This window comes from Chrysoperla carnea, chromosome 3, assembly GCF_905475395.1.
Source record: "Chrysoperla carnea chromosome 3, inChrCarn1.1, whole genome shotgun sequence".
NCBI lineage: Eukaryota > Metazoa > Arthropoda > Insecta > Neuroptera > Chrysopidae > Chrysoperla > Chrysoperla carnea.
The window spans coordinates 3,659,276-3,670,543 of NC_058339.1; the positions used below are offsets into that span (position 1 = coordinate 3,659,276).

Consider the following 11,268-nt stretch of genomic DNA (forward strand, 5'->3'; position numbering starts at 1 on the left):
CGTGTCGGAGATAAACATCTAGAAGAAGATCTAATTAAGTTGACCAAGGGTCCGCTTAAACCGCAGCAACGTCTCAAGATACTAACGACCGTACTACTCCCCAGGCATTATCATGTTTGGGTGTTAGGACGTACAACTGTTGGATACTTGAACCAGCTGGATTTCCAGATCCGCAAGTATGTTAGACTCTGGCTCAGACTTCCTAAGGATACCAAAGTCGAATATTATCATACGCCTGTTAAACAGGGAGGAGCTCTGCATGGTTCTGTAGATGGTGGTGGATTGAAGGATTCGCATCGGGTTCCTGCGTCTTCGGACTGGGTCTCGCTTCGTTCCTCCTGCCTCACCGGAAGAGACTATGTGGACTTTCACCATATTCGAGAGAACACCATTCCTACTCGTGCCAGAACTTCTAGAGGTCGCGACTACGATCGACAATGTCGAGCTGGATGCCAAGCATCCGAGACGGCACATCATGTCATCCAGGAGTGCTTCAGAACCCATGGGGGTAGAGTCGCTAGGCACGACAGAGTGGTTAGTATCGCAGCCGCAGAACTTAGGCGTATTGGGTGGGACGCCGCGCCCTGGTAACCATAGGGCAGCTAGTCCTGACTGCTCTGAATACAGGAAAAGGATGGAGATCTTACGGGGCCGCCTAATACCGTAAAGTGGCTCTTAGGATGGCGCAGCTAAATTGTCAGCGGGCTTACGGAGTGATGTGCGACTTGGGAGTCTGGCTTGTCCAGAACCAAGTAAGCATTGCAATCCTCCAAGAGCCCTATGTGCTGCATGGAGCTGTGCGGGGTTTGCCAGCATGGATGAGGGTCTTGGGTGTTGATCGTTAGAAGGCTGTTATAGTCGTGTGCGACCGGGCCCTGGACTGTATGTTGGTTGAGCGGTTTTCTACCGAGTGCTGCGCCTGTGCATGGGTCAGCGGTCGGACGGGGCCATTCTACATTTGTAGTGCCTACTGCTGGTTCGGCGGCCGTATTGAGACGGATGTGGATGTTCTAGACCAAATGGTGCTGGGTTGCCAAGGGCAGCACATACTGGAAATGGACGCTAATGCCATATCTGGGTTGTGGTTCAGCAAAGTTCTCGTCCAAAGGAGGCGAAGGTCAGCCATCCGCGGCGAGATACTTGAAGAATGGATCGTAACGCGAAACAATAAAACAAAAACAGCAGAGCAATGGGAATGTCATCACCCCGCCCCGAGAAAAAAATGTCCAGCGAAAGTGATTTTATTGCAAATATAATTACGTAATACAATGTCCCATGCTTGAGGTTTGTGTGCCAAATTTGAATTTGTCTACGCAACCGTTTTAGCAATATTCACAACAAAATTCTTTTACCTATAAGCAACCGTTTTAGCAATATTCACAATAAAATTATTCTGCCTAAACAACCATTTTAGCAATATTAACAATAATATTCTTTTTCTAAAATTCCATTGTCTCGTTTCTAGAAAAAGACGTTTTCCTGGCTACCATTTGATGAAATTCTGCAGTTATAACTTGGACATATATTAAAAGTTTACGTAGCGCACACGAGTGTAGCCTTAGACACAACTACTATATTGTTTTGTTAATCAAGTGTTTACATTTAGAGTAAATATATTTTAATTATTAAATAGTAGTCAATAATATTAATAATAAATTACTGTTTCTACTCTAGTTATACAAATAAAATAGGTATAGTATTAGAACAAATAAATACTAACAAAGTTTTCAGAAATGCATTAATTTATAGATTGTATTTCTAATTACCATTAAACAAGGTGACCTAAAATTCTTCTAATCCTCTTCGTAAGTCAATTGGGGATATTTTAATTATACACGAAAAGGGGGTGGCATCATATCAGGTATTTGTTTTTTTGATATGTTTTTTGGAATGTAAAGGCAAACAATCGGATCATGCCGAAAAACAAGAAAAACTTCTTCTTCTTTCAAAATCTTTCCGATTTTGACTCGACAGGACTGGTTTAATTTGCAACAATTTGAGATAAGATCGGCTTTTATATGACCGCTAGTTTCGGAGAAACAGCGTTTCAAAATTTGTCTATTTTGTCAAGTTACATGATTTTACGCAAAATTTCATTTTGTAAAACGTTAGAGATAGAACAAAATGTAAGAAATGTTTCTTATAAAAAAATAAACAACTTTGGTTCGGAACATTTTTTCGTTAACATCACTGGTTTTCGAAAATTTAAGAAAAATTATTTTCTACAAATGTTTTTCGTTTTTTCCAGAATCTTTTACAAGACCACTAGTTGAAGCTACCTCTAAACTTTCAAATCACTATCTTTTATTGTTTTGAAGAAAATGAACACCAAAATTTTTCCCTAATTTGCGCCTTCATGGGTAAACAGTGATGTTTACGAAAAAATGTTTCAAACAAAAGCTGTTAATTTTTTTATAAGAAACATTTCTTACTTTTAAACTTTTGTTCTGTCTCTAACGGCTTACAAGATGAAATTTAGCGAAAACTTGAACTATCGGTTTTATAAAAACAAGTTTTTGATGAAAAACCAGTCCTTCCAGATCAAAATAGCCAAAAACTTTCCCGAGGTCGAAAACTTGTATTTAAGATTGCCTTTACATTGCAAACAACATATAAAAAAAAAAAATGCCTGATTTGATGCAAGGTTCAATGTTTAATTTGATTGAATTATAAATTTATTTTTGTATTTTAATTTCATATTTAGGTAGGTACTTTAAAAATAATGTAATAATCATATTTACAAGTATTGAAAAATGGAATAGACTTTGAAAAGATAAAAGTTATAACTATAAAAAAGTTAAAATTCTAAAGTTACTTACGAAATTCAAATAAAAATAAAAATGTTTAATTTAAGCAATTTAAATAGAGAAATAATAAGCGGATTCTACTTAGGTGTACTTTTTTAAACGAATAATGGGCCGAAACACTTGAAGGGGAGTTTTAAGTTTTGGGACACCTTGTAAATATTAAAATAGCTCTGTTATTGACTACAAATGACAGGCAACAACACCGTGTTTTAACTATTAAAGCGTGAAATACAGTATTGACTGATTTTGCCATTTTGTTCCCTCATTTTTTCACGTTTGCCATGAAGGGGACTCAAATTTATTTCTGTGATGTTTATTATGTGAATAAAGTTAGTAAAGCGAACTATTATTAACGAACCTAACAATAGTTAAAGACGGGATCTGTAAATATACAAGGGTTGCTAGTGACAAGAGAGTTGCTAATTACAAAAGTATACATGAGTGTTGTACAAAAGTGCGAATACTTTCTGCATTTTAGAATTTTGTGAAACTTTAAAATGCATATCCTGAATCTCAAAAGCAATATTGGTCAGTGATTTGTCCAAGCCTAAAAGCTAGAAAAATTGAAACTCTAGCCACGCAATTCATTTTCCAAACTTTTCCTAATGTTAGTAAACATTGCAATACCCTTCAATACTCTAAGGCAGAAGCGAGGATATGTTGCTCCCAAATTTTGCATAATCTCCTTTTTTACTTTTGCCTTATGGTTTTGCCTTAAAAGCCGCAAGTTCGTGCAAGATATTCTTTCACATGCATATTATAGAATAGTGATATTTTGCTTTGCTACAAAAAATTTTGTCCGACAAAACATGAAACATAAACAAAAAGCTTTAAGTATGATAAATTTGGCACTTTTTTGAAAGACATTGTTGAGTAAGATCTTCATTATTTTTCGATGATTTAATTAGAAAAAAATTTACCAATAAAGTAGCACCAACAAAAGAAAAATAAAATGTAATTGAATATAAAACTATCACTGTTTTATCAACGTTCTTTTAAATACCATCTTGTCTTCAATGATGATCGTGAATGAATATGTTACATGGTTAGAAAAAAACGTATAAGAAGCAACAAGTATTAAACCGTAGTAGAACTATGAAATAAGAAGTATTTTCTTCTATAGATTATTATATTAAACTACTATGTTCAGTGGACACATCACAAAAAAAATTGTGGCAAACTAATTATAAATCAGGCGTATTCTAGTATGTCTGTAATTTTTTTAAGATTGCTTTATAACAAAAAAACGCATTAACGTAAACGGCTCCTTTTTTAGAGAAACCGGTATTTCCAAGCAACGCTCGCTAGGCGTTGCTTGGCTCATTAACGCCAGCATCGTAACAATTCTGTGCCACTTTGTTTCTTTTGATAGTAATGGAAAGCCTGTACTACTATCATTTTTGATTGTTTCCAAAACTTTAAGAGCTTTATACGACGTATTTCCTAAAACTTTTATCTCCTCTCCTGTAACTAACGTGTGAGGTTCTTTCTTTCTCCGATTGCACACAATAATTTTTTCATGCGTTTGTCGGAAATTTTATAAAAGAAAAAATTCTAAATAATGTTAAGATGATTCTTGCAACAATACAAAAGTAAATGATTTGAAATATTCTTTAATACATAGATAGACCACAAATTAAAAGATTTGATTATACTTGAACCCTTAAATAATAATTTTAAACCCTTTGTAGGAAAGAGATGCCTTTTTCATTTGAACAATTTGTCGCTGTAGTACATACGAAGGGCCATACCTTAGTTTGGATAGACATTTTTGCTACGCTTCAGAATCTGATTTTACCAAAGTTCTTCCTGATGAAATGTACCTTTTGCTGCTTGAGTTAGTACATATGTAATTTTAATAGAAGTTGCACTAGAATAGACGCATTTTACTAAGTTTTTAATATTAAAAATAAAAAACTTTAACCAAATTATTTATACTAATCTAGTTAATATCTACAACCTTTTGCGTAACTCACTCACGTACTCATATATTTTGGTATAAGGAACATATGCATATGCATTAGAAACTTTGCATACTGTGACGAATTTCTACCGAATTTGGGGTTCCGAAAAGTTGTTTCGAACAAAAGTTGCTTGATTTTTTAATAATAGTTTGGCTATTTAAAGTTTCACTTTCTCTTTAACCGATTGTGAGAGAAACTGACAAAAATATAAAACAGAATTGTTATACAAAACTTCTAAAGCCTATAACTCTGCGAAAGAGTACTTCCGGACACATATGTGTTGTTTTTCACACGGAAATGTTTGTTTTAGTGTACATTATTACCTAATAGAATATAAATAATTTTGCCTTATAAAAATTCGCGGTACACAATTTTTAACTTACAAGCTAGAAGCATATAGGTACTGGCTAAGATGTTACAATATGAATTTAACATATACGATAGACAAAATCAAATTTTCGGACAACTCAAATTACAGTTTCAATTTATTCCACTAATTCCATACTCAAGCCACAGTTCCAGTTTAACTTTATTGCAGCCTCGATTTTACTTTATTACAAAACTTACCTTTATCTATCCCCCAAAATCAAATAAAATTAATATTAATATTTTTATTTCCTTAACAAGACCCTCTTCCACAATCAGGAATGTTTTGATGACATAACATGATTCATACACAAATGTTCATACTGTTAATAACAATCGATATTTTTGACTGGTATGCGCGATTGTCATTCTTGATTGACCGGCTTGGTGTATTCAATTAATGAAAGTATATTAAAATTTCATTTTTTCAAAATACCTAGTCTTAATATTCTAAACTAAAAATTCTGTTACTATATTGGCTTTCTACATAAACACTTGACACATTCACACAATGATTAATTCCCAAAGACCAGCAATTGAAAATAGGTATAGATAGATACATAGATAATATGTCAGAAAAAAATGTCTTTTATCTACGTCAGTGAGATAAAAAGTACTTTTCGCACTCAGTATGTGTGGGGAAATAGTTTATTATTGCACTAGGGTGGTAATGAATTCATTATCGCACGAGTATCGCAATGAATTCATTTCCTTACTCCAAATTACTGTCAAAATGTAAACTAATAACAAGTTATTATAGTAACTTGTCTTATTTTCTATTTCTCGCAGTAAGCCATTACAAATTTCAAATAATAATAATTAACGTTTATTTTCACATTTTAGAGGCGTGGGTAAAGTTATGTACGATACTAGTGTGTTAAAGTATTATTAACGTATTTCTGCGACTGTCCAACTCGTGCTACACACTCGTTGAGAAAATTTCGTAGGCGTGCGTTAATAATGATGTTATCCCGTTAGTATCATAATAACTAATTCGTTTTATTTATTTATTTTTTCAGATACAACTTGGGAGTTTTCCATTCTATTTGATTCATTTGTTTCAAAGCTCAAATAAATAGAATCTTATAAAATGATTTTAAACAATTTCGATATCCAATTTTGATGGAATGAAAAATTTCTTGCGTTTGTGTAAATCAACAAGACAATGATCCTTGTGTCTTGAATTTAGGCTACTATATGTGTCTTAAACTTAGTATATAGTGCAATTTTTCAGTTTATATTAGCCAAATGGAAATATTTAGTATGTAATAAATAATGACGTAAAACTAAATTTCATCATCAACGTCAAACCCAAAATTTGGAATTTCTCGGTAAAAAATTTTAAAATTGAAATATTTATCTGTATCTAGATATAAAAGTTTACTATTCAATGGAAAATAAAGTTTACTAATAAGTTTATTTATCATAAGTATTTAGAAATAAACTGTAAAAAGAAATTTTTTTGTAAAAAGATTTAAAAGAAGGGAGTACGATAAAAACTTGATTTTTATGGGTCAGTCTTTTATTCCGCTAAATATCAAAAACAGCCTGTGTATGATTATTATATGCAAGACACATTGATCACATACCGGAGATACTAAAATAATTTTTGTCACGTCCTTTACCATCGACTGGACATGCAGTTTTCAACACATCGAAAAAAATTTCTAATTTGTAACATAAAACTTATTTTTCTACAGAATTCAAAAAATAAATTTATAAACGTGATAATAATGAATAAATATTTACAGCCTTGAAGGAAACCCGCATGTTACATTTAATGTTATTAAATTTGACAACAACGTTCACCATTTGACAACATGTATAATAGTATCATTGTGTAAAAATATTGCGGTTTACCGCTCTCCCTCCGACGGTGAATGATACGGTCGATGCGCGATAACCGGCGGCCATTTTCTCTCATACACATACCTGAACATAATAACAAACAACAACAGTAGTGATTGTAATTGTATGCTAAAATGTTTTTGTAGAAACCATGGTGAATTAATTATTCAATTCAATTTTCTATTTATAGAAATATAAAAAGAATATCATTTATATTATTTTTTGTTATTAATAAATTCACTTTATTTTTGACAGTTAAAAAAGAAAAAAAACATTTCTTTGTGCGAATGGTGATGATCATAAGCGGTTAATAGCGACTGAATTTTATGTTGTATTATTTGTTTTGCTCTTATGTGATTTAATAATGACGTGTGTTTGGTAATAAATAAGTAAACAACACTGTTTGGGTCTTTTTTTTTCGAAAGGTAGGTAATTTTTTCTGTGTTCCAATAATATTAATCGCCCTATTAGCTCAGTTGGTGGTTAAGACGTAACCAATTCCGTCCGCGGTATGCTTAGGGTAGCGGGTTCGATTCTCACCGTCGCAACAGAATTAATTTAATTCTAAGTTGTGATGGGCTGGTGTAGTGCATTGTATATGCATGAAGGAGGTGCACTCAGCCTCTGAAATTGAGGAGCTGATAAATGAAATTATCAGCGGAAAGGTGGTAAAACACACATGGTATCACATTGGGCTCTATAGCCTAAGTGTGCCCTTCGCGGAAAGCCAATATAACCTAATCTAACCTAACCTAACCTAATCATAAGATTATATTTTTCTCATATTCCCCAAGTATCCCAAGTATGTTTGGATGAATAATAGTACAAGGATGAATATTAAGATTTACATATTATTAGCCATTACCTAAAAACTGCATGCTTTACTTAACAAAGTATTCTGAGTAGGTATAGACTGAGTAGCCTAGAGTAACGGCCTTAACGTGCGGCGATATTTGAAAGAGAATATTTAATCACTAAGATTTCTATTAATACTATGTTTGCTTCCGCTCATTCTGACTCTTGCGTAATAAAACATTTAACTCATATTTAATACAACTTCTGACTCATGTGTAACACATTATTGCTTTTAGACCCAAAATATTCCCCGATTGTTTGATGACCCAATTTTATCATGTACGGCCAGAACACGCGATGGCCTCAGATCTTTGGCATACAAAATCTCAAGTACAGCAAGTTAGTTTTCTTCTTTTATAAGAGAATAAAAGCAAAATAAAAAGAGTTTGTTAAAATATCGCCAGCCTGCCGGTTACTGGCTCTTAAGCTTTAGATGATATTTTTACCATAGTTATTTCATTAATCAAACAAAACCACATACTGTTGAAGGAGTTTATAATGCGGATTTCGTGGCCACTAAAGCGCCAACTGTACTACGTCGCTGTCGTTACGAATTTTGGAATACGAATTTGGGCGAATTTGGAATGGTATACTTCTAAAAATTGTGAATGATCATTAAATTAATTTTTTTTTCTTAATTGTATAAGACATTTTTATATTAATAATACATGTTTTCTAGAAAGAAGGTGGTGAAACGCGTTACGCCTCTTAAAAATGAATGAAGGACGACGATTCATTGCAGAAGTGAAAAAGCACGAATGCTTATGGCAAACGTCGCATGTAGCGTATGGCGATAAAGATGTTAAAACTAAAGCATGGCAGCAGGTATTAGAAACATTACACCCTGAATGGGATACGTTACCCATTGAAGATAAAATGAATAAAGGTAAATAATATCTATTGTTCAACTAACAAAAATAATTGTACTTGTAGTGTTATAATATTGTTTTCAAAATTTCTTTTACTAATACCTCTTTCTTTACAGTAGTGCAAGAGAATTAAAGTCTATATTTTTCTGTCTATGTTTTGTATTTTTTATAGCTCTAGAATAAATAAAATCACGTATATCGTGTAGGCCAAATGAAAATTGTGAAAAGTAGTTTCGTAATTTCAAAAATAATAGCTTTTCATTGTAGGCGAAAAATTTATTTCTATCCTCAAACAGTTATTTTTGAAAATGTATACTAAAAATTTTAAATATGCAAAATTTTGGAAAAATTTTCAAACACTATTTGTCATTCATCACGTAAAATCAATATTTATCGATATAATTTTTGAAAACTACCTACCATTAAAATTTCTGAAAATTTCGATTTAATGCAAACCTATCTATAATTTTAGATAATGTATTATTAATTCGATTTAGAATAGAAATAGTCATTGTTGCAAGATATTCATGAAATTAAGTTTTAATTCTTTAATTTTATATTCTTAAAACTAATTGTAAAACAAAATATAATGCAATAAATCTACTAATACATACAAAGATAAATCAAAGTGGCAGACTACGTTCCGATTCCTTTTTTTGTATTATTTAAATAAATAAAAAAGAATATAATTAAAAATAAATTAATTTTATAAAATAGGAAATGATGTACAACGTAGATGGAAAAATATTCGTGATAGTTTCAAAAAAGAATTAAACAAACAACAGCAAGCCAGTAAAAGAAATATAGAGAAACGGAAGAAATATAAATACTTTGATGATTTACTATTTCTTATTCCACAATCGTAAGTAATCTAATTTGTTCAGTCTATAATGAAAAAATAATCCTTAATTGATTGTAATCACTGGATTTGTAAAATTATTATCATTTCAAGAACAAATACAGTGCAGTGTGTTTAGAATACCGATCCTTTAAAACAAGCACATAATGATTTGAGATTTGGTCAGTTGGCTTCCTTAATGTTACTGGCTTTTTTTAGACAAAACTTACGCCAATATTTATATCAGCCTTACAGAATTTACCATTATATTTATGATTGCTAGAACACTTTTATTGTACACATAAAACTTATAAAACTTTCTCTAAAACTGAAAAGTTGGAAACGAATGGGCTTTTTAATGTGCGCGTACTTTAGCTGCCATCTTAGAAAACACGAAAATACAACCAAATGGTAGGAAATTTTTATTGAAATTCTATATAACGTATAGGTTTGTATGTATAGCCTGATAAATCTTGCTACTCGTATGTTAACAGTGACAATAAAGTGTTCAGAAAAGTTTCAATAATGTCTAGTGAACTAATTAAATTTATAAATAGTGTGGGCACCTAATAATTTATCGATCTCCTATCAGTCCTTAAAAATCGACTCATAAAATATTTCGACGGGCATAAAGGAGTGGCTATTTTAGTTTTACGAAACAAAAAACATAGTTGGACCTCTGACTGAGTTATGGCTTATATGAAGACTCGGAAAACAATATAACAAGCAGTTCACTTAGTTCAATATTTGATTTAAAATACTATTTGTCAATTTTAGAGCAGCTTCTGAAAAATCAGTACAAACAACATTACTAATCAAACAGGTATATAATGTGGACGAAAGTGACGAATGTGATTCTAATGATACACAACCACCAATAAAACAAATGCATCGCGAAAGGGAAGGAATATCAACACCTAATGATTGCGTGGACACTAATAATATAGCCCCATCTTCGTCGTGCGAAAGTAATCAAAAAACTGAATCATTTGAAAAAATCCTTATAGATTTCTCATCAAATTTTGTACAAGAATGTCAACCGGAAAATGTTAGTAATAGTCGAATTGGTATCCAAAGTTTTGTAGATGTTGCATTCTTTATGTCTCTTGTTCCTTCCGTACAAAAATTAAACGATGATCAAAAACTTACTTTTCGAATGGAAGTATTAAATGCATTGAAAAAAGTACGTAATAGTTGCCGTGATGGATACAGTTAAAATGTTTGGAGTGCAATATTTTGAGATAAATTTGTATTCCCAGTTGATCAATACAAACTCTACGTCACATCCTTTTAAGTATGATTGAATTATTGCAAAATGTTTGCTTTTTAGCTGTTATTCCTATGGGAAAACTTAATGTAATCTATTTTTTGATTTAATAAAAAATTATTTTGATAAACTTTTGTGATTTTTTCCTTAAAACATTTTTTTTTTTAAATCTACAGAGATTGTTAAATTTTAAAATGAAATTTTGAATAATACTCTTAATAGGAGTATTAAAACTCCTATATGGTTAGCCACCCATTTGAGCACGTAAGAGGAAAAGTCACGAGAAGAGTGAGATGTAAGTAGGTAGCTTTTACCTGATAATTGCGCGTATAAGACATAATAAACACGAGAACCGCTGCATCGTTCGAAATTCGGCGGACCTCTCTCTCGATTTGCCATATAGGAGGAGTATATAACATATTTGTTTTTTACTTCCAGTCGACTGAAAGTAAAA

At 32.0% G+C, this 11,268-nt stretch overlaps 1 protein-coding gene across 1 annotated transcript; it reads left to right on the forward strand.

Annotated features, from left to right (window-relative positions):
- The first annotated feature begins 8,554 nt into the window (after window positions 1-8,554).
- On the forward strand, window positions 8,555-10,763 carry LOC123294879. Its single transcript, XM_044876063.1, has 3 exons — window positions 8,555-8,726; window positions 9,427-9,571; window positions 10,325-10,763. Exons 1-3 carry the CDS (start codon window positions 8,555-8,557, stop codon window positions 10,761-10,763), a joined length of 756 nt encoding a protein of 251 aa, XP_044731998.1.
- The last annotated feature ends 505 nt before the right edge of the window (window positions 10,764-11,268 follow it).